General features: G+C 40.1%; 2 protein-coding genes and 1 non-coding gene across 3 annotated transcripts; all 3 read left to right on the forward strand.

The window, feature by feature from the left end:
* The first annotated feature begins 121 nt into the window (after positions 1–121).
* LOC148355056 (dual specificity protein phosphatase 22-B-like) lies at positions 122–6,740 on the forward strand. The gene is made up of 7 exons (XM_088350193.1): positions 122–142; positions 205–238; positions 2,451–2,533; positions 3,958–4,007; positions 4,809–4,883; positions 5,047–5,218; positions 6,344–6,740. The coding sequence occupies exons 1-7, from the start codon at positions 122–124 to the stop codon at positions 6,488–6,490; spliced, it is 582 nt and encodes a 193-aa protein (XP_088206319.1). The 3' UTR covers positions 6,491–6,740.
* A 4,793-nt stretch (positions 6,741–11,533) lies between these two features.
* On the forward strand, positions 11,534–11,605 carry trnae-uuc (transfer RNA glutamic acid (anticodon UUC)). The gene has a single exon. It is a non-coding gene; the product is annotated as a tRNA-Glu (tRNA).
* A 262-nt stretch (positions 11,606–11,867) lies between these two features.
* LOC148355058 (interferon regulatory factor 4-like) lies at positions 11,868–21,301 on the forward strand. The gene is made up of 7 exons (XM_088348899.1): positions 11,868–12,104; positions 14,142–14,328; positions 17,062–17,144; positions 17,212–17,350; positions 17,427–17,504; positions 18,642–19,004; positions 21,123–21,301. The coding sequence occupies exons 1-7, from the start codon at positions 11,907–11,909 to the stop codon at positions 21,257–21,259; spliced, it is 1,185 nt and encodes a 394-aa protein (XP_088205025.1). The 5' UTR covers positions 11,868–11,906; the 3' UTR covers positions 21,260–21,301.
* Positions 21,302–23,665: the final 2,364 nt, after the last annotated feature.

Consider the following 23,665-nt stretch of genomic DNA (forward strand, 5'->3'; position numbering starts at 1 on the left):
TGGGGGTCACGTACACATGCGTGGACGTAAGCGTGCAGGGAACAAAAAGGAAAATTAGGGCTGAAAGTCCGATAGGAAAAGTTCTTTTATTGTGGAAGGAGGATTTTGGTGGTGGGCAGAGATGGGAAACGGGATCAACAAGGTCAGTATGGGAAAAATTACAGAACAACATTAATTTCCTCACTTGTTTCTATTTTGTCATAGGTCCTTCCAGATCTTTATCTAGGAAATCTCAAAGGTGAGTGTCTCCAGTTCTTGCTTCTTTTTCGATTTGGAATTTTGGGTGTCAGTGTGATTTGATGTCACCAACCTTTTGCAAAAATTTATTTGAAATTTGAATGTACACGCCAAGCAAATATTTGTGGGTTCTCAGTTTAAGGACTTTGGAAAAAAGCCTTCGTTTATTGCATGGACATTTTCATCTTGAGAGTTTATTTTTTTTCATGTTTTATTTTTTTTCTTGATCAGTTGAAACATTTTAGCAGACGCATGAGCACATTAGCATCAAACCGCTCGCTTCGTTTGCAACAAAAAAAACGATACCGAGATAGAGGCTTTCGCGGCGAACTTGTTTGACTTGATTGATTTGCCGTTTCATGATAGTCAGTGTATACCGGATGGTACCCATCATTGACAAATTTGCGTTTTTCCGTACAGATTTCCTTGAACGTTGTACTCGTCTTAAAATTCATAAAAAACGTACTTTGTACGGCAAAACCGTACAGGTTGACAGGTATGATAAAATATATGATATAACCAGACACACGTCCACATATAACATGTTAAATTACATAAATAAACACGTTTGAAAAAAATATGGCCTAAGATTATTTTGTATTTTGTAAGGGAAAATACCGCATTTTGTAAGGGCATGGAGCCGTGGAGGTTGACAGGTATGTTGTAATACCCCTCAGAATCACGACACCCAAAAGTAGAATGCTACTAGTCCTCTTTACAAATTACAGTGTGAAGCAAATCCCATAAAACTGCTTAAACATAGTCACATAATAAAATATTAAGAAAAGGTAGAGACCAAATCATGGAAGCCTTAAAGCCTTCATATTATTTGTGCAATCTTGAGAGCTTGCAAACTCACACAGCCAAGACGTCTATTTTGTCTTTTTTTTTTCAAACAACTTGAAGGTTTCCTTCGCTGATTCTGACTACTGTGCAAGACCTGACCTTTTTTTTCTCCCACAAATAAAAAAACAAATGTTTACAGTAAATTCTGTACTTCCATTTGCCACATTGGCTTCCTTTAACACACTGCCTACCATTTGTTACTGTGACACACAACCAATTATGCATATGTAAACTGACCTTCTGTTTTTAGTATTTTATTTTATATTTCTTAATACAGCTTACAGATTGACAGGTATGATTATATATATTATATGTGTTTGTCTTATTGTATATATTATTTTTAAATGAACCTGGTCCAGTCTTTTCCTCTTTCTCATCCCGTCCATCCCTCCACAATGCATATTTGGCTTGCTTCATAACACTGTATACTCTCGAGAGTCAAATCAAGTCGACATAGGCTAAAACAGTGACATGCAGTGAGGTCCGTGACCAGTGAGGCACAGTCAGATCTTAAAATAAATGAACCTATGTATTATTTGTCATTGGATTGGCAGAGCAAGACAGTACTGTGCAGGGAAAATGTTTTATTGTCTTACCTTACCTTATAAACGGCGTATCCATGCAGCACCTTTTGAATCAAAGCATCAACAAATGTGTAATCCTCCATTACAAGAAAACACAATTTAAAGAGAAAAAAAGGATGGCTGTTACTGTTAGCTTGATAATACCATCACTAATTCTATTGTTAGTGGTTGAGGTGTGGGCCGGATCAGAATCTCCTGTCTCACTAATGCACTCTGCCATGAGGCAAGATAATTGCGTGCCTCACTCTGCATCTGCAAATCCAGGTGGGTTATAAGTTACATATTGTCTTTATTATATTCATAATACAATGTGGAAAATCTGCATTTTTGAAAAAGTTGAAATACAAAAAAAGGTTTCGTTGCATAAGAAAGAATTTTGCCTCTAAAATACAATATTAACATAGTTTTAATGTTATATTTCCATGATGGCAGGTAAGGCACCTGCCATCTGACTGCAAGTCACTGTGCTAAAGATAGTATGAGCGTTTGTTTGGAGAAACTTTGCTCTGGCAGCTGGGGCTGGGTTATGGTCCTGGATTTAGGGGGCGCTTCACCAGCCTGCAGAATAAATCAGGGTCAAAGTTTGCTGATTAAAAACTATAAAACGTTGGTACTGGAGCAATCTTGGGGACAATTTCTAAATAATTTTCATATTTTTATTTCAAAAGAGACCAAAGATGACTGTTCATTTTGGGGGAGATTTATGTGTTTTGGGCAAAAAAAATCTCTTTCTAGGTCATTGCTGGATTAAAACATTTATTTATATATGTGTTCTTTTCAAAGATGCCAGTAACAAAGATCTTCTGGAGCAACTGAACATCACCCACATCCTTTCCATCCATGACACCGCCGCACCCGTCTTTGAGGTGATCTACTGTTGTGGTGTTCTGACCTACAAGTGACCAAAACATTCCTACACTCAATCAGTACATTGACTTCCCTCTTAATTAAGCTCAGTGCTCTCACTCACCCTTTGTCAGTCCGTTAACGAACCTCTGCACCTGCAAGTCGTGAGTTTTGACTCTGACCGGTTTCCTGCCTGTGTTTCCTGTCCGGTATCGTTCCCGTCTATTTTTGTCCTGCTTAATATCGATCTCCAGTTTCGTTCCTGGCTCTGGCTTCCTGTCATTCCACGCCAGACTGCTGCCTAATGTTTTCCGCCCAACGATCGCCGAATCACTGGCGTTTTGGGTTAACGTGCATGACTGCCCCATTTTCTGTCAAATAAAGCTAGTGTGAGAAATTTCACACATCTGGGTCCTCCTCCTGTACCGGTTCTTGTACTCGGAATTAATCAGGCATTAGTATCAGAATCATCTTTATTATAGTTGTGTTGCTACCACAAATTAGAATTTAACTCCAGTTGGCAAAATATACAGATATTTAATTAGAAAATTACAAATTATTCACTTTTAAAATAAAAATTCTATATATAGGGGTGTGTAGGTAATAAAGATTTAAACTGCCTAATTGTTCGGATATTGAGAAAGATTCTTTGTTGTTTTGTCATGATTTTTTTGCCCACATTTCTGATCGCAAAATGCCTTAAACCTGAGTGTATTGAGGAATCAAGTTGAAAAAATAAAGCATCATTTTTTTCATTTAAATTTCTCACTCAGAATGGTTGAGTTTGTGCTGAGCTTTTCATGTGGGATATTCAGTAGACACGACTTCTTGGAATGAATGACCAGTCCAACCAATATGGTTGATTCTTGTTATTGGTGTTTGAGATTAGCAAAGTTTACAGGAAATATCGATTTGTCATTCCGAGTCAGTTGGAGAATGAATGGTTCCCGCTTAAAGAAAGAAAGCCGTCAGCAATAACCTGAAACAAAGCTGAAATTTGTATTCTAACGTCAAAATTAGTTAAAGTTGAAGCAAATTGATGTTTAAGCTCAGATATCGAGACAAATTGTGTTATTTTTTTAACCAGCCCACCAACCTATGACAGCATTAAATGCTGGATTCATGATTTAGAGTTTTGAGTTAAAACTGTTCAAGTCAGTTGTCATCGTATGGAAATTTGCTTTGCGTGTCAGCAACAACTGATATCATTGCAGAGGGTTTCAGGGTCTATTTTTGGAGTCAATTTAGGACAAATGAGGCCGTTTTTGGCGGCACTTGCCAACATCAGCAGGGAGGTGCCAAAAACCTAGGAACGGCCCAAATAGGATTGTGTGACCTGCCCATTTCAGGGGTTGTGGTCAGCTTCTGTTTGTGGTTTTTCATTAATCTTAAGAACTTATTAACCTGTCTGATGTTTAAATCCTAACCTTTGCCTCCTCTCCAGGAAATAACGTACCTTTGCATAGAAGCAGCTGATCATCGGAAGCAAAACCTGTAAGTACAACAATGAACATTTCTGGGTAAGAATTTGATTCAGTATTAAAACATGAGTGTTTTTGAGATGAAGTGTTTGAGGAGTATGTTAGGAGTGACAAGATTGGATAGATTGAGAAATTAAATTGTGAGAGACAGAACTAGAATAGTAGTGGAACTGAGCAAGCGTGTGGATAGGAGAGTACTCGGTTGGTTTTGGACACATGGAGAGGATGGATGAGGAGCGAATGTTGAAGAGGATCTACAGAGCAGAAGTCAATGGAAGGAGACCAAGAGGAAGGCCACGATTGACGTGGATGGATGGTGTTATGAGTGCACTGGAGGAAAGAGGTCTAAATGTAGTGGAAGCTAGAGCTCTTGCTGGTGATAGGAATGAGTGGAGAGGTGTTGTAAAAGGATAGTGGGATTTTTAGACGCACTCTAAGGGATGGGCAGAGCACCCGTATGATGCGGCGGGGGTAAACCAGTGAAAATGGTCGGGCCCTGATGTTGAACAAAAGAGTTTGTTGTGTCACCCTGACCCGCGTGACATGGCCGCTTTCTTGTGTCCCGTTTCTTCTGGAGGGACCAAAGCATGACCAACTTGGGTGCGGAGGTGCTTAACTTGTTTGAGTGTTTAAGCATTTGGGTTGGCCAATGTAAAATATTTAGTGTTTTTTGCTACTTTTTCCTTTTCTTTGTTTTTGTGTATGTGTCTTGCCGTAGGTCACCCCTCTCAAGGGATATGACCAGGGAAGATAGATAGATTACAAATTGTCAACTGTAAAATAATTTTTTGGGACATTTGCCGAACGTTTGCAGGGTTCAGTTCTTCCGAGAGAGCATCATCTTCATCCACGATTGCCGGCTGAGAGGCCAAGCTTGCCTCGTCCACTGGTGCGTGCCCAATAAATGCATGCTGCTAGATTTCATTTTCATCTCTTTAGAAAGTGTGTTTTCAGCCATTTGCAGAATTCTTATCAAATGTCAACATTCTGTAATGGCACCTATAATGGTTGGGTCAAGATGTTGATTAGATGATGATTAAAAACTGTTTCAGTGTGGCGGGGGTGTCCCGTAGCGTGACGCTGGTAGTGGCCTACATCATGACAGTGACGGGTCGGGGATGGGTGGATTCACTGGCGGCCGTGAGAGCGGCAAGACCGTGCGCAGGACCAAACTTGGGTTTCTTGCGGCAGCTGGATGAGTTTCAGAACGAGCAACTTAAAGAAGTAAGTACCACTCACCTTTTGGACTAAAATTGACTTACACTTCTTAAAGTCATTTGTACCGAATTTTTGTTTTGCCTTTGGTCCAAATTCTTTTAATGTGTCAGTGTCAGTGATGTGTCAGAATAGTCCCAGAACTTGTGCAAGAAAAGAGATACTGTACTGAAAATATTTTACTCCGTAGGGTTACGAGCGGTGAGGTTCGTGTTTGGTGAGGCGCCGTCAATTTTACAAAAAAATTGAGCTACATCTCATTCATTATCTGTCCAAAAGAGCAAAAAAGACAATATAGAAACTGTAACATTGAAAAGAAAGTTAGATTGTCTTACCCTAACTTATAGAAGTGCTTCTTCTTTTGAATAAAAGCTTCAAAGATAGGTAATCCTCTAATGTGAAAAAGAAAAACCATACGAGACAAAAACTACTAGATGGCTTGATAATACTATACTTGATAATGACTAATTATATCGTTTGTGGCCGAGGTGTGCGCCAAATCAGAATCCTCGGTCTATTGCCCTCTTCAGTTAGGCAAGAGAATTGCATGCCTCACTATGCATGTCCAGACGCTTAGCGCAGTAACAGGTTGAAAAATCGTTTGTTCAATATTATTTATAACATAACGTGAAAATTCAGCAATTTTGAAAAATAGAAATCCCCAACTTGTGAAGTTAAATGAGAATTTAACACTGATTTAATATATTTTTAAGTTTATATTTCCATGATAAGAGGTGAGGTAGAGCCTAACCTACCTCTTCTGATTGCACATCACTGTGTTAAATGTACGAAAAAAATCACATTAGGATCATCATATTGCAGATGTTTGAGTTTTTGAAGCTATGTAAACGCCCACAGAAATCCAAAATTATGTTGATCAACACTAAAAAGTTAAATCAAATAATGACGACTATTTGTATAATGACCTTTGTGGTGCTTCTAGTAAGGACACTGTATTCCAATACCACGTAAACAAGGCTAACTCTTAATAATAAATGTGGATGTATTTTCTTTATTTGACCAAAAAACAAAAATCTTGGGGTCTCAATCAGACTATTCTCTTCTTTGCAAACGTTCATTAAGTTATTTAATTCTTGCTGCTTCGGTTTCATCATCTGATGTCGTTCTTTCTAGTATCGGATTTGGTGGAAGAACCACTACGGGATGCAGTTACTGCACTCCACCGATGAGAAAGAAGTTGAAAACCTTTTGAGGCAAAGATACAAAGACAATGACTTGCCAATATCTGGAACACAAACTCTGGTCGCGAGCGGCTCCTAAACAAGGAAAGGATAGCGGTTGCTGTTGAAGGAGTTCTAACTGTGCCCGTGCAATGAAGGACCCATGTGGGGCCCACCAAAGCAGTTTGGACCAGAGCAAAGGAGCAAATCGCAATTCCTGATATTGTCCAAAGAAATTGAAAATCAACATACATTTCAAATGAGATGATCTTGCTCTTGAACCTCATGCTATCAATTCCATGATTTTAAAATGTTTGGAGCATGCATTTCTTGAAATATTCTTGACAACTTTATGACTGCAGTTGAAGTGAAATCGTTTTGGTTTATATCTTTATAATAAAACAATAAAATGATATAATATATATTGTGTCAATTTTATAAACTGTCTTATATATCTTGAAGCACACTATTGTCACGACCAGAATGGAATTAGGACCCAGATGCGTAACGTTAACCACAAGTTTATTGAGATAAAGAGGAAAGGCAGCGCCCGGGATCCGGTGCTCGCTGGACGCGGGAAGCAAGCCGCTCACAGAATCGGAACGTGTTCCGAATGCGGAAGCGGATCTTCCCGAGCAGGAAATCGTGGTGTCGAAGACGGAAAAAACAGGTCAATAGCCGGGACAGGAGAGCAAAACATGGTCGGGATCAAAAACGGGTCGTAAGCCGGGACGGGAGAGCTAAACGTGGTCGGGTTCAAAAAACTGGTCGTAGCCAGAGACAATCGGAAAAATCAGGAACGGACGGGTGGAAAACGGGTGCAAAAAGCGGGACCGACGGGAGTCAGAGTAAAAGTGCTTGCCTTGTAGAAACAGAGGTTCGCTGACGGACTGACAACAGGCGAGTAAAAGGACTGAGCTTGAGTGGGACGAGGAACCAATCTGGAAGCCCGCAGCGGCTGGCGCCAAACGAGCGGGTACAGATGAAACTTGTCAGGCAGGACGGAAGGAAAACTGAGATCACTTGCACTCGTTTCTTGGTTTTTATTGGAAGGAAGGAATGACAAGACGTGAATCTTCGATCCGTTGTTTGACGGATTGTCGAGACTTGACAGGCGGGTGAAGGCTTGGCGGGAATGGTCGCGGACAGGCGTAGTCGTCGTGTTGTTGGTTGGGGCTGGAGAAGAAGGGCGTCGTTGTGTTCGGAAGAGAGATCAGGAGTCAGGCGGGCAGGGCAGGTCGTAGGCAGATTCGGAAACGGGTCGGCAACGGAGATCAGGTAGAAAAACAGGAGGCAGGCAAAGAGTCGGAGGTACGGGCTTTCTGAGCAGATGGCAACAGATCGCATAGTACAATCGGATAAAAGTGTTACCGGAAGCTGGGGATTTAAATGTACAGGGTGCGCCAATCAGCTGTCCTGGCTGTTGGCACCAAATCCTGAACACAGGTGTTCCCGATCCGGGTGATTGTGACAGAAACTAATCAGTCATCATGACGACTATGTCAAAAATGTTTAAAAATGACCTGCTTTTTAAAGCTTACATTTTCATGTTTCATACATTTTCAGTCAAGAGCTTTTTTTAATCTTTTTGGTTCAACGTGGATTAGGCGGTAGTTCATGTGAAATATTTTCACAAATAATTTGGCTGATATCAGTGGTCTTACTGTTATATGAACATGTTTTTCAGGCTTTACTATACAGGGTGTTCCAAAAGTCTTGGGTACATTCGAAATCCTCATATATCCATAACTATGAATTGTATTAAGATGAAGGGTGTGTCATTTTAAGCTAATTACATTACGTTTTTTGTAAGGCTAATGATTTTAATTTTTATTTTATTTTTTAGAACCGTTTATGTTGTTCACTCAACCAGAAAATACATTTTTTGCGCTTGAATTGGCAACCATTGAATTATGGGCGGGTTTTAGAAATAAATTTCACAGAAAATTTGGAAATGGGCCACCAGAGAGGAAGTCCATGGTGAGATGGAATGGAGATATTATAACAGATGGGTGCTTATGCCCAGCTAAAAGAAAGGGAAGCCCCAAGCTTCAGAAGATGTGGTTGAACGAATTGCAACTGCTTTCCGTGTGAATTGATCAGAAGAGCCAGTAGGGAACTTCAGTGTACTACAACAACAGTTTGAAAGAATTAGTCTACGTGCCCCCTATTCCAAGAGACATTGATGAGATGAAGGTACAAATAACAGAAACTTTTGGAACCATTGACAATGCAGTGGCGATAATTTGACTATCAGCTTGATGTGTGTCGTGTGACCAATGGTGCTCACATTAAAAATCTTTGAACATTTCATTTAAAAGAGATTATAATATTTCTTAATATAGCAGATGTCATGTAATATACCTAATAGTTTCTAAGATTTTTATTCAAAATACCCCACCTTTCGAACCTGTATTTTTATCCTCTTTTTAGAATAAGCCAAAATTAGCAGACAGTGCAACAAGAAACTTTTTGAATACGTTCTAAACCTTATTTTTATTTTTAGTATAATGGGCAAATAACAATTAAAATTGGCAACATTTTGTGCAATATTTGTATTTAATGGGATTTTGGCAGTGCAATCTTTAACAGCTTCAACAAACAAGTGATAAAATGCACTTCCTGAAATACCTCCTGAGCAAATAATTAGTATATAAAATGAAAAAAAAAAAATCTGCTGCCACCTACTGGTATGGATGAATGTTAGAGTTGTGTGGCTGATCACTGGAAGGAAGAAAATACTAAACAATGGCATGTTTTTATTTATTTTTTAAAAAAAAATTTTTCAAAGATAAAGATGAGACATTTCCAGCGGCACACACACCAGACAAGGTATCATGGCACGCTAGTGTGCTCCGGGACAAGGTTTGAGACATATTAAGGTTAAAGGGATGCCAAATTGCATTGTGGAAAAATAAAATCTATGCCTGGGAAAAGTATGATATGCCTTATTAAAAAACATAATTCTCCCACTACTGTACACAGTGTACATATAATAATATGGAATTAAATTAATTCAAAATGATTTCTGCTCTGAATCCATGAGTGTGACTGTTAATCAAATCATGATCTGGAATCCTTAACTCTTGTTGCTGATCATTTTCACAAAGTAAAATCAATTTCTACCTATAGGAGTTTCCATTGAAGAGTCATTTGCTTCTTACTGCAATAGTCACTGGGGAAGCACAGCATTTAGTCTGTGGGGAGAGCATTTGCCTCAACTTCCGCTTAAACTATTCGTGTCGTGTAAATCAGCGAAACCTCCACCTACAGCACTTGAGTGGGTTTTCCACAAAGGCTCTAGAGACCAAGGTTGTCAAACTCATTTTAGCTGAGGAGCTGCATGGACTAGTAAATTAACGACATAAAACGTGAGCCTTAGTTGTAGGGATGGTAATCTTTCAGAAGCTCACAATTTATGATTGTGATTCAGGGATGTAGGATCCAAATAAAAAAACAATTATTGAGGGTTTTTTAACCCCCTCAATATTTTCTCCTTTCGTTAAAGGTGGTGTGTGTAACTTTCAAAACATTCTACTCATCTGGCTGAAATCATCACTGCAGCTCCTTTTGTTTTTGTGCAAGTATGTGAATTCTTAGATGCAGTCGAACAAAACGCTTCCTTTTTCCTTTTTTAAAGGGGTTTGGTTTCGCAATTGCACTGTATTTAAGGACTTTCAGCATTTTCATCCTTGAATAAAAGAAAACCACGACAGCGCGCGTAATATCACGCACCCGATACCTCTGAAATTAGCTCGCCAGATTGATATTTGTTATAGAAAGGAACTGAAGCTTCTTTAGACTTCCGCAAAGAACCACAGGCGCTGTTTTTTAATTGAGGTTCTATCTGATACATTCTAATCACAGGGGACAGTAATAGGGGTTAAAAGGCTCAGTCTCTGGAGCTGGTTCTATTTCTGTATTTAACACATACACAGGGCGTACCATCGACATGGCAGACATCATTCCATCCATTATCTGCACAGCTTATCCTCATTAGGGTCGTGGGGGTGCTGGAGCCCATCTCAGCTGTCCTCGGGCAGTGGGCAGGGGACACCCTGAACTTGTTGCCAGCCAGTCGCAGGGCACACAGGGACATACAATTTGCTCGCTCATTCACACCTAGGGACAATTTGGCCGGGCCAATTAACCTAACATGCATGTTTTTGGAATGTCAGGAAACCTACGCAAGCACGAGGAGAACATGCAATATCCGCACAGGAAGGCTGGTAGCTGAATTTGATCTCATGACCTCAGAACTGTGCCGCGGACGCGCTAAACACTCATCAGGATCATCTAGATCAGGGGTGTCAAACATAGAACAAACATTCTGTCGGGGGCCGGACTAGTAGATTAAAGAGAAAGAAAAAGAGATAAAGAAATAAGAGAAAGAGAGAGGGAAAAGGAGAGAGGGCGGGACAAAGAAAGAAAAAGAGAGAGAGGGAGGGAGGGAGCGTGAGAAACAAAAGATAAAAAGTTGTGAGAAAGGGGGAAAAGAAAGGGAGAGGAAGAAAGAAATCCAAAGAGAAATAGAAAGACAGAAGGAGAGAAAAGAGAAAAGAAAGCGTGAAGGGTATGAAGGGAGAGAGAGAAAAGAGAGAAAAGGAAAAAAGGAAGTTAGAGCAAAAGAGGTTAAAACATATTGACATATTTCAACCTGCAGCTTATTTTTCTCTTACGCTTCTCTGATTTTTGTCTCGCGGGCCAGATTCAATCCCTTAGCGGGCCTGATCCAATCCCTTAGCGGGCCTGATCTGGCCCGTGGGCCGCCTGTTTGACACCTGTAATTTAGATGGAATTGACCTGATTGTCTGGCATTCTGCTACTTACTTAACCCCCAAAACCAAAAATCTTGAGACAGGCTGGGAGTTAGAAGAAATATGGTGCAGTATGGTCCGTTTTTTGACTCCTGTAGTCTGTATTCTTCCATGAGCTATGTAGCTCCCGTTTTCATCGAAGTGGTCAAACACACTGTCTCTTTAAGTCTAAAAAATACCTACAAATGAATTCTGGGAATTATTGCTTTTTATCATTTGCAATGGATAGTCTTGATTTAAAATATAATTCGAAAGCTCTGAAAACGCTATATCAAACACAAAAGTCCAGCTAGAAGATAGAAACTGCGCTGACCGGGGACCAACAGTCCCATATGGTCTAGCGGTTAGGATTCCTGGTTTTCACCCAGGCGGCCCGGGTTCGACTCCCGGTATGGGAACTTCTTTTGTGAGTCAGATCGGGATAATCTTCCTGCTCCTGGTGACCATGAAACCTAGTACCATGTCGAGAAAAAAAACAGCCCTAGATTGGCCATGATGTACCTGCTTAAATCGCGTCACAGAAACAATTGCCCCAGATCTGTGGATCCACACAAGAGCAGCATGTGCTTCGACTGGCTCCGCCCCCCTCAGCATCAGATGTGCCCCCATTTAAACGGTGCAAAAATGACAACTGCTCAAACAACGAAACTTACCCCACTTTAAACGCTTTGTTTTCGGTACAGTTCGAGCGCGCCAGGTATGAATCCCAAAGTGGATTCGAGACTTCATGCAAGCGCTGGCATTGGCAAATTGCGCCAGTGGCTGATCGAACAGGTGGATTGTGGCAAATACGCCGGTTTGGTGTGGGAGAATGACGATAAGTCCGTTTTCAGAATTCCCTGGAAACACGCCGGCAAGCAGGACTACAACCGCGACGAGGATGCTGCGCTCTTTAAGGTATGCGGGAATGGAGTCGCAACTAATCTTCCGAATGTTCACGCATGCGTGCTTGATGCTTCAACTTTATATGCCTAGAAATTGAAGTACAAATACACAGGTGCATATTTTTTTCAACCAAGAAGTGTAGGGACAGTGTTGGGTACGTTACTCAACAAGTAATTAGAGTAAATAGTTATTTATTTCAAAAGTGATAGTAACATACCTGTCAACCTGCCGTTTTTGCTGTACGTTTATTATGCATTTTAAGACGTGTACGACATACAAGAAAATCTGTACGGAAAAACGCAAATTTGTCAATTATGGGTACAATCCGGTATACACCGACTATCACGAAACGGCAAATCAATCAAGTCAAACGAGTTCACCGCGGTAGCCTCTATCTCGGTATCGTTTTTTTTCTTTTTTCGTTGCAAACGGAGCGAACGGTTTGATGCTACTGTGTGCATGCGTCTGCCGCCTCGGATTTCATGTGGTAGTTGTGTAGTGAAAGGAAGTCCGTCTCTTTTTGGAGAATCGGCTTTTTCGGCTCAACTCACTAAAGAGAGCCGGCTCCCAAACGGCTCACTTGCTTTGATGCATTATATTCCGAATTATTATGTTGTATAAAGAAGTTAAGAAAAAAGAGGTATAAAAGTATAAAAGGAGAAAATGAAAAAAGACAGGTTTGTGGTTATCCCTTTAATCAGTATACTACCAAAAATAATTGAATGCAGAAAATAAATTCATAATTTGAATGAGAAAATGTATTACTCTACTTAATTAGATTTGCATGTATTTTTTTCCTTCCACAGTGAACGTCCAAGCTACTTAACTTTTGAACGTTTTTTTATAATAAACCTAATTCATGTCGAGCAACTCAGTATCTCACAACAAAATGTTAATTAACAATATATATGATATAACGAAACACATGTACAATATAACATGTTAAACTACATAAATAAACACGTTTGAAAAAAAATATGGTGTAAGATTATTTTGTATTTTGTAAGGGAAAATACTGCATTTTGTAAGGGCATGGAGCCGTGGAGGTTGACAGGTAAGTTGTAATACCCCTCAGAATCACAGCACCCGTAAGTAGCATGGTACTACTCTGGTTACAAATTACCGTGTGTAGTCACATTGAAGCAAATCCCATAAAACTGCTTAAACATAGCCAGATAATAAAATATTAAGAAAAGGTAGACACCAAATCATGGAAGCCTTAAAGCCTTTATATTATTTGTGTAATCTTGAGAGCTTGCAAACTCACACAGCCAAGACATACATCTATTACGTCTTTTTTTTTTTCAAACAACTTGAAGGTTTCCTTCTCCATTTCTGGCTACTGTGCAAGACCTGACCTTTTTTTCTCCTCCAAATAAAAAAACTAATTTTTACAGTAAATTCTGTACTTCCATTTGCCACATTGGTTTGTTGTTCCTGTACAAGCCACGGCCCCTTTCACACATTGCATACCATTTGTTACTGTGACACACAACCAATTATACATATGTAAACTGACCTTCTGTTTTTAGTATTTTATTTTATATGTATTAATACAGCTTGGATACGAGTATATACAGTAGGGAGAATATCAGTAGGGAAAAAATTAAGTGACCTGGTATTCTGTGCCTTAGACTGCTATATTCGGTTGTTTACTCTTATTCTGTATCTAACGTCTTACGCGCATATGCTAGTTTTTCTGCTATTTTTTCCTCCATGTTAGTTGGCGCTATAAAGAACCTTTATCTTAGGGTTGTTTTGTTGTTTGTTTGTACGTAGATACCGTATAAACATGTCCGCCTTTCTTAGATGCTTCATTCAGAGTTGTTTTGCTGGCAGGTTGAGGGTTTTATACAACTTCGTGATCGAAGGAAGAACCGTTCCAAGATCAGAATCCTTATAACTCACGATTTGCGTTCAAAAAGAAGTTGGAGTACTCATTACCAAGAAAAGTAGTTACATTGCAGGACCGTGTTCCTTTGTGGCATGTTACTTCGAACGCTGTGTAGGGACAACTCAATTGACTTGTGCTGTTTGTTCATTTTGAAGGCCTGGGCACTGTTCAAGGGTAAATTTCGCGAGGGGGTGGACAAACCCGACCCCCCTACCTGGAAGACGCGTCTCCGCTGCGCCCTCAACAAGAGCAATGACTTTGAAGAGCTGCTTGAGCGAAGCCAGTTGGACATCTCGGACCCTTACAAAGTCTACCGCATCATACCTGAGGATGCAAAGAAAAGTGGGTGCGGTTTCTTTTTCTTCTTCTCGATTTGCTGTTTTTGCCAGGAGGCCATACACGTTGCTTTCCCCTTACAAAGATGATGGACTTTTTATTCTGGGGGCGGCTTCGTTTGTGGTTAACTAAATGTCAACCACTGGCTGCTGCCATGAGGACACCTTCTAACTCTTTGTGATGTCTGAGCAGAGAAATATACTGGATATGAGTTCAATTATCCGCCATCTTACTTAACAGACAACGAATAATCGTCTGTTGCATTATCATGTTTTTAAATTATCTACTCAGCAGGTAATACAAAAATGGTAACCATCCATCCATTATCTGCACCGCTTATTCTCAGTAGGGTCGTGGGGGTGCTGGAGCCCATCCCAGCTATCTTCGGGCAATGGACACCCTAAACTGGTTGCCAGCCAGTCGTAGGGCACACAGAGACAGACAACTCACTCATTCATTCACATCTAGGGACAATTTGGACGGGCCAATTAACCTCGCATACATGTTTTTTGGAAAGTGGGATGAAACCGGAGTGCTAGGAGGAAACCCACACAAGCATGGGGAGAACATGCAAACTCCACACAGGAAGGTTCGATCTCATGACCTCAGAACTATGCTGCACACGCGCTAACCACCGCGCCGCCGTGCTAATTGCTACCATTAAAAAAAATCTACGACTTTTCTTTTAATTTCTATTGTTTGTTTTGTTAATGTTTATGTTTTAAAATTGCCTAAAATTTCCACAGGTACTACATTTCAGTAATTTCGGTTAGGAATTCCTTTTAAATTTGAGTCTGCAAGAAAAAACAATAAAGTGAACAAAATTAAAATAGATAATGTTTTGCAGGCATATACGTTTGCTCAGCTTAAGTACAATTTCCAATTTTACCAGTAAAAAAAATCTCTAATTTTCATTTGTATATATCATTATTAATTTTGCATTTTAAACTTGCCTAAACTCTCTACAGGTACTAAATTGTATTAATTTTGGTAATTTCGTTGAAAGTAAACACTGAGGGGGCAGAGGGAAAAAGGGAGTGGGAGAAAGGGAATACCAGAGAGAGGGGGGTGGAAAGAAGAGAGAATGAGAGAGCGAAATTAGAGTGAGCATAAGAGTGAGAATGAAAGGGATGGGGAGTGAGAAAAGACAGAGGGAGAGGGGGAAAATAGAGAGAGGGGGGAGAAGCGAGAAGGAGAGGCAAAATAGAGGGGAGACAAAGAGGGTAGAAAGAGTGGAAAGAAAAAAGGTATGAATAACCTATATTTTTTGTTGACAATATGTCTGTACTATTTTTAATGGCAACATCCATTGCAGTCTGGTCATCCTGAAAGGGGGATTACCACATGTGCGGTCCCTTCTCAAGGTTTCTTCATTTTCCTCATGTTGAGGTTTTTGAGTTTTTCCTTGCCCTCATGTTGGTTTCAGATCAGGGGATGGTGTAATAATAGTCTGAAATAATACTCTGTGCAATAACCTGTGCAGCCATTTGAGACTCTTTGTGGTTAAGGGCTATACAAATTAAAATGACTTGATTTGAGTACAAGAGAGGTAAAAGAAAGAGGAAAAAAGAGGGAAGAACTGAGAGAGAAAATGAGAGGGAAAGAGATAAGAAGAGAGACATGGAGAAGGAGAGAGGTGGAGAAATAAAAAGAGAAAAAGGGTGGAAGAACAGAGAGGGAGAAAGATAAAGGAAGAGAGATAGAGAGAGAAGACAAGATGGAAGAACAGAGGGGGGGATAGAGATAGGGAGGGAAAGGGAAAAAGAGAGGGGTGGGGGAGAATGGACAAGGGATGGAGAGAGAGAGAAAGAAAAGAGAGAGCAAAGAGAGTTATTGCCTGCCTACTTTCTTTTTCCATCCCAATATTCTGCGCCAACTGTCCAATGAATGCAATTTTCTACACATAGCAAATTCAAAATGCTGCATTTTTGCAATATCTGGCCAATTATTTCGTTTAAATGATCGTTTCAACGCCCAACGAAAGGTAAGTACCACTGGCCGTGGGAGGGGATTGTCATGGCTGTTGAAGCGATGCACTGTACACCTAACAATTGATTTGTATCCCCTAAATTTTCCTACATCTCATTAGGGATAAAACTATACAACACGATCACAAATAAAACAATAAGATTTAAAAGGGGTAAATGCTTTTTGAATGTTCACGCAGTAAATAGTTCCTAAATACCTTAAACGACAGGTTATTGGGGCCACCACGGAAGAAAGCATCTCTGGACAGCATTCTCCTCTGCTGACGGTTCCTGGCCTGAGTTTGTATCTTGGCAAAGTTGGCACCAGTCCATTTCTTGATGTCGCTCGCCCAGTTCTTTTTCGGTCTTCCTCTCCTCCTGTCCCCTTGGACTGTACCCAGGAGAATGATCCTGGCCGGTCCTGATGATCTTGTGACGTTACAATAACCCTGCAGTTTTCTTCGTAAAGTCCAAGGTGCCCTCTAATAGGGATGCGCAGTTTTGTTTGGAAGTAACCAGCACTTTCATAAGTCAGATCTTTGATATTGGCAATACCCTTGTCTCTCCAGATGGGCTTGAGTCTGGCAAGTGCGACTGTGGTTTGACCTATCACGGCCATTATTTCTTGTTCCGACCCCTCTTTGGATATTGAAATTTGGAGACAGGTTCCATCTATTGATGGTTGATGTTTATGTTTGTGGTGATAACTTGGGGGTTGTTGGTCAAACAAATCCCAATTTGAATCCAACTGATTTATGTGCCAACCTTTCAGGGGCCAGAGAAGAAGACGGCCCAGCGAGTCCTATGAGCTACGCGGCGACTGCAGCATTCCCGCCGGCCCTTAAAACGTTTCAGGTGAGGTTCCTTTATTCGCCCAAAGGTTTCGAGAGCCACGCTCATGCCACCTGTGGCGCCTGCCAAGGTGCCAGGCTACATGCCATCTCCTGAATTCAGCTGGAGGGAATCGGGTCAGGACCACGTCCACTCCACAGATCTGTCCTTTGCGCAATGCCCATTCCCACCTCCAGGTCTGGCCTTGAAGAGCCCGTATGCGTATAATGGTACGTTTCCAGTGTGTCCCAGGGAAGCACCGGGCTCACTTTAAAATGGCACATGTGTTTTTGTGTTAATATGCAGGATACCAGCGAAGAACCTCAATTTACTCCGACTGTCAAACATCACCTTCTAGTGGTCCGGACAACAGCTTCAGATCAGGTGTGGCGCTCCAGGGTACTCGTATGTCTGTCATCTGTATGTTTTTTTCAACATTGGGAAGCCAGACATTATCAGACAATTATTGGCTCCACTGATCTCCAATTCCCATTCATGAAGTGAAATTTGATTGTAAAGGAGTAGTTGACCAGTGCCTGTAATTGCAGAGTGCCTGTAGGTGCCTTGTTTGGAAGAAGATGGTTTTGCATTGTATTTTAATAGGAAAACATGTTATAATGTCTTAAAACTATAGTAGAAATAGTACACTTAAAAGGACAGTGTGTAATATTTAGGGCAGGGGCCTCAAACTCAATTTAGTTGGGGTCTGACGGAGCTAAGTTCTGGGGGAGGTTGGGCCGAATTGGGTTTTCCGCAAGAAAACTTCAGATAAAAAAAAAAAAAATCAAGTTTTCAAATATATATTTTAGAGAAAATCATACATAAACATAAGGTATATAAATAAAAATAATCAAGAATGTATGTGAAAATGAATTAATCATTAATAAATGAATCCATAATTTGCGTGGGCTGCACTTGCATCAAAGCGACAATATTATTTGATCACTATATGTTGTTTTATTATGCCGTGCAACCGAAAACAAGAGCTAAACAGAAAGAAGACAAACTGCATAGACTTAAAGTGACCAAACATTCAGATTTAAATAAGAGAATGGAAATAAAAAAGACAAAGAAAGAAGAAAAAAGGAAGGAAAAAGATGAAAAGAGAAAAGATGGAAAAAAGAATCAGAAATGAGACAGTTGTTTTCATTTTTGGGGGTACCTGTAGCAGCAAGATGGCCGACAATGATGTCAGCTCCATCTAAGTAAGGAAAATGTCTCTACCTAAGAGTATGTTGAAACATAGACGTTCATGTATTTTTGGTTATTTTTTTAAAAATCAGGATTTGTGTTTTTTAATGAATTATATTTGTATATTTCTCCCACCATGAGGCGCTTAATTGTACAAAATGTCATTAAGAATCTCCTATTAAGGCTGGGTCCTAAAACTAGCATCCCGCAGGCCACACTTGGCCCCCGGCTTGCCCCTTCGAGGAAGCTACCAACGTGTTTAAGATATCAATTTTAGTTCGTAATACAATTTGAAAAAAAGAATCAGGAAAGCTGATTGTGTCCTTTCAGATTCCCGCCTGCACGTGTGCGTCTATTTGGAAGACACCCTGGTGAGGGAAGTGACGACCTTCAGCCCAGAAGGTTGCCAAATCACACCGGCCCCACCGGGGGCTGAATGCTACTCATCGGGGGGCCGTGATGTGGTACCGCTGCCCATCAGCACCTCGTCGGTTCTGAGAAGAACCGAAAAGCTAGTGACCAGTCCCTCGGGGTCCCTGGAGGGGGGCGTGTTGTGCTGGGTGGTCCCCGATGGGCTCTACGCTCAGCGGCTGTGCGAGGGCCCTGTGTACTGGCGGGTGGGACTCCGAAAGCCCAGAAAACTTGAGCGAGACGTTGCCTGCAGACTACTGCACATGCAGAATTACCTACCAGGTGAGAACCAACAAGACTTAATGCTAAAAGTATATTCTCCGTGGCAGTAGGTGGCGCTGTAATGAGACAACACTAAGTCATTTAATTCAAAAGGAAACTTCTTACTTCTTCACTTATTGGCCAGAAAACAACAACAAAAAAATGTTTGTTACATTTAAACAATTGGCAACGTATGTATAAGACATACTTTCTGCAGTCAAGATTTAAATTCTGCCCGCTGAATAAAGTTGGGTTAAAGACAACCCAAAAGCTGGTTAAAGAGATCTTCAAAGGTGGCGTGTGCAACTTTAAAATATTCTAGCTGAAATCATCATTGCAGCTGCTTTTGTTGCGCGTGTAAGTTTTTACTTTCACCATTTTCGTCCTAGAATAAAAGAAAACCTTGGCCACCCGCGTGATATCACTCTGTTAAAGATATATAAAAAGTTAGAGAAATGCAGAATTACCTACCAGGTGAGAACCAACCAAAGGTGAAAAAAAGGCGTTTCCAACCATTCAGTTACCTAATTGACTCAATAAGTTGACCTAAAAAATTGTTTTGGGTAATGACTTCAAATGTTGAAGTACTAGAACACACAGAATTGGGTTCGTTTTGAACCCAATTCCTTTATACTTAAGAACCCAAGAAGTTGGATTGATTAAACAAGAGGCCAAACATCTGACCTTAGCGTAGTTTTGGATAATGACTTAAAATGATGGAGTAATATAACCCAAAAACCTTGTGTTGGCTTTGGACCCAATTCATTTGAATTAGGAAATAGACACAAAAAGTTTGGCTAAAATAAACAACACCTTATTTTAAGATAATTTGGGGTAATGTTTTTACATTTTCGGGTGATATAACCCAGAAACATTGGGTTGGTTTTGGACCCGATTCATTTATCCATCCATCCATCCATTATCTGTACCGCTTATCCTCAGTAGGGTCGCGGGGGTGCTGGAGCCCATCCCAGCCATATTCGGGCCGTGGGCAGGGGACACCCTGAACTAGTTGCCAGCCAGTCTCAGGGCACACAGGGACAGACACACCTCATTCACACCTAGGGACAATTTGGACTGGCCAATTAACCTGAAATGCATGTTTTTGGAATGTGGGAGGAAACCGGAGTGCCCGGAGGAATCCCAAGCAAGCACGGGGAGAACATGCAAACTCCGCACAGGAAGGTTGGTAGATGGATTTGAACCCATGACCTCAGAACTGTGTCACACACGCGCTAACCACCACGCCACCGTGCTGCCTCTGATTCATTTAATATTTGAAAATGACTCACAAATTGGACAGATGAATAACTCAACCAGATTTCACCCTTATTTACACAACTAAAACACACCAACCTCCCCCCCCAAAAACAAAAAATACCAAAAACAACCAAGTTGAGATTTCTTTTGCGAAAAAAACCCCATAAAAAATTGTTCCTTAAACTCTATATTCAGTCTTGGCTACCATTAAAAAAAGGGTGTAATTCAAAAGACTTTGACAAGAATGTTATAATTTCCAATGAAGGCGATATTATAGCCTGCATAGACAACTTGAACTTTACAAAAATTACACTGGAGAGACCCAGGTTTTATTGTTTTTAAACTTTTTTCGGGAGTGTGCCTGCAGCTTTAAATGAAAGGGGGGGGGGGTCGTTGGGGGCAAAAAGGACAAGAAACACTCACTTATTCATATGATCCCAATATGACCCAATTCGATTGGGTTATTACATTTGACTCAGTCCTTTGGCGGTTGAAAACATTTCTGAAGATTAGGTTAAGTCCAATCTTGACCAATTTTGGGTCTTTTTGTAATAAGAGGCAAAAACAGCATATTATATCCTACTCGGTTGAGCATCCTAGTTAACCCACTTTGAGCCCAATTCTGAGATCTTTGGTAAAGTCTGTTAGTCTGCAAGGACAGATCCCCTCAGGCAGTTGCAGCAGGCTTTTGTCACTTTGTGTTGAGTCACCCCCGCCTACTTAAGAGTGCGATGCTTAACTGTCTTTACGAATCTGATGCGGTTTCAAAATTCCATCGCAGTCACCCCTGAAGGTCGCTCATCAAAGCAGCTTTTAATTAAGGTCGTGTGTTTTTTCTTTACCTGCAAAAAAAAACTGTTTTTGTGCTCTGCTGATCAGAGATTCAGAGTTACGAGCTGCATGGCGGGGAGTTTGCAGGCCCCTTCAAAGTTCTTCTGACTTTCGGAGACGAGGGTCCCGACGTCACAAGACCTGCCCTCGCTGTCCAGGCCAGTCGCACACAAACTTGCAGTTGACGACATATCAAACATGTCCAATCACAAAATAAATCTTGTTTTGTGCAAATTCCCACAAAAAGTAAAATTTGATTTCAAAAAGCAAACCTTCATTCCACGGTTTGTTCCTTAGGAACATTGTACTTATGACCGTCATCAAGACGTATTTAGGCTTTTGCAAGAAATTCCTACACATTCAGAATATAAAAATGAATAAGGGGTTATTGTATGAGGAAAAATGCATGGCTGCAAAAGACAATGCCTTTAAAGTAATGTACACATATAACATGTATATTGGGGTTATGAGTTTAGGATTCTGAATTGAAATTTGTTTTTTTGTTTTGACTTTTACTTTTTTAAATCAATTTTTAGAGTAACATAGCAAAACAAATGTATACCCAATTGACAGAAAACGTACCTTATTTTATACATATTTTTCTTATTTTAAGATATCGTATCCATCTAATGAAATAGGAAAAATAGTGTTAAATAACTAATGATAATTAATTAATAAATACTAAATATCTCCTGTAGCAGAATGTATTTGTGCTAATACCAAAACCTTCGCCACCTAAATTACAAATTATTATATAACACCGAGCACAAGATAAAAACAGGTTTGCCTATTTCTTGTATAATTGTTTTTCTTTTACCCGACAAACAAAATTCATCATCTTGAATTAAGGAAAATTCCACTCAAAATGAAAAAATAGGGTAAGAGTTATTTTCCCATTGTAGTCTGCATGTAGTATAAAGAATGACCAGTTTCAGAGTTTCTTCATTTGAGTAGTTTTAACTGATCGATTATTCAAGAAAAAGGCTGAATCACGATAATATTAATGTAAAAAAAGTCTGACCTTTGTATTTTTGAATGCAAAACTGGTAAAAACAAAAAGTATCAAAGGGAGGTGACGACTTTAAGCGACAATCACAAAGATGAACAATATTAACGTCTGCTCAATACAAAGTTCAAATCTATGTAGAACACGGAGTTAAGGTTAAAATTCTAATTAAAAGAAAAACAAACCGTTTGATTTATGTTTTTGTACAATGTTTTTTTTTTAAATCAATCAAATTTGCATTATATCATTACAAGATGTCAGGTGTTCATCAGCACACAACAAGTTTGTCTTTTTTCATGTGCCAGGTGGAACCTTTGTTTACCAGGCAGCGTCTGTACTACAGCAGGCCGGCAGGCCACCACGTGTATGAACTCGGCTGTGAAGAGGCAGGCCTTGCAGGACAAGCGGTCCCCACTGAGGACTTTTAGCGGACCCTCTCGCAGCACCGCTGCCAGGTTTTTTACAACCTGGAAATGGAGGCCTGCAATTCTCATACATTTTAGTCATGAGCGTCATCAACTTTTTCGGACCAAATGGGTGATCTGGAGACACTTGATTGAAAAATGGCAGTAGTGCCCTCCAGTTGCCTTACTACTTTGTATTGTTTTTTTTACTTTTTGGGTGCAAGACATCCTTCTGAAGATAAATGATGCATTATTGGACTCAATTTGACTACAAATGACAAAGGAAAAGGCATTTGATTTTATATCCTCTTCGCATCATTTTTACTCACATTTTTGTAGTGTTTCCATAGTAAAATGTTTTTCGTATGCTTTTAGTCAATTGGCAGCCTTACTGTCGTTGTAGTATTTCTGTCAAAATAATTCTGAAGTAGTATTTTGGAGGTAGAGCGCTCATCTTGGGATCAAAAGGTCACGGGTTCGATTCCCGGCTCCTCCATGATAAAAGTCGAAGTGTCCTTGGGCAAGACACTGAATCCCTAATGCCCCCAATAAGCAAGGAAGGCGCCTTGCATGGCTGACTCCCTATTTGTGTGTGAGTGTGTGTGTGAATGGGTAAGTGTGAAGCACATTGTAAAGCGCTGTGGGAGGTCTTCATTGACTTGAAAAGCGCTATATAAATGCAGACCATTTACCATTAATTTAGTCTACTTAAAATGTCACGCATTTCCATTATGGAGAACCAATCCTGAAATACAGTAGTGTAAATGTATAAATAAATGAATACAGAAAAATATGTGCCAAATGAATCATAACACATACGTTAATCGCATAATACGTAAACATATGACATAAATACAAATTATTCATTTATTAATGCAGTTTGTCATTTCTTATGTTATTTATTTATTTTGGTATTTCTATTGTCATGTAGTCTGACGGGTATTTTGTCAGGACAAAATGTTTGTCAAATAGGGAGGCATCCCTGTTGCCTGAGCTTTCCACTTATTGGTTAATCGATGATAAAGAAAGGTATTGCAATCCATCAATAGGTGAAAAGCTCAGTTTAAGCAGTCCCCCTCAATGTTTTGTTGCGAAAAAATATACAACAAAATACACGACAAAATAAATGACAAAATACATACTGAAATGAATAAATAATAAAATGGATAGATGTATCGTTT

The sequence above is a fragment of the Urocampus carinirostris genome, chromosome 12, assembly GCF_059441175.1.
Source record: "Urocampus carinirostris isolate Australia breed hairy pipefish chromosome 12, RoL_Ucar_1.0, whole genome shotgun sequence".
In the NCBI taxonomy this organism is placed as follows: Eukaryota; Metazoa; Chordata; class Actinopteri; order Syngnathiformes; family Syngnathidae; genus Urocampus; species Urocampus carinirostris.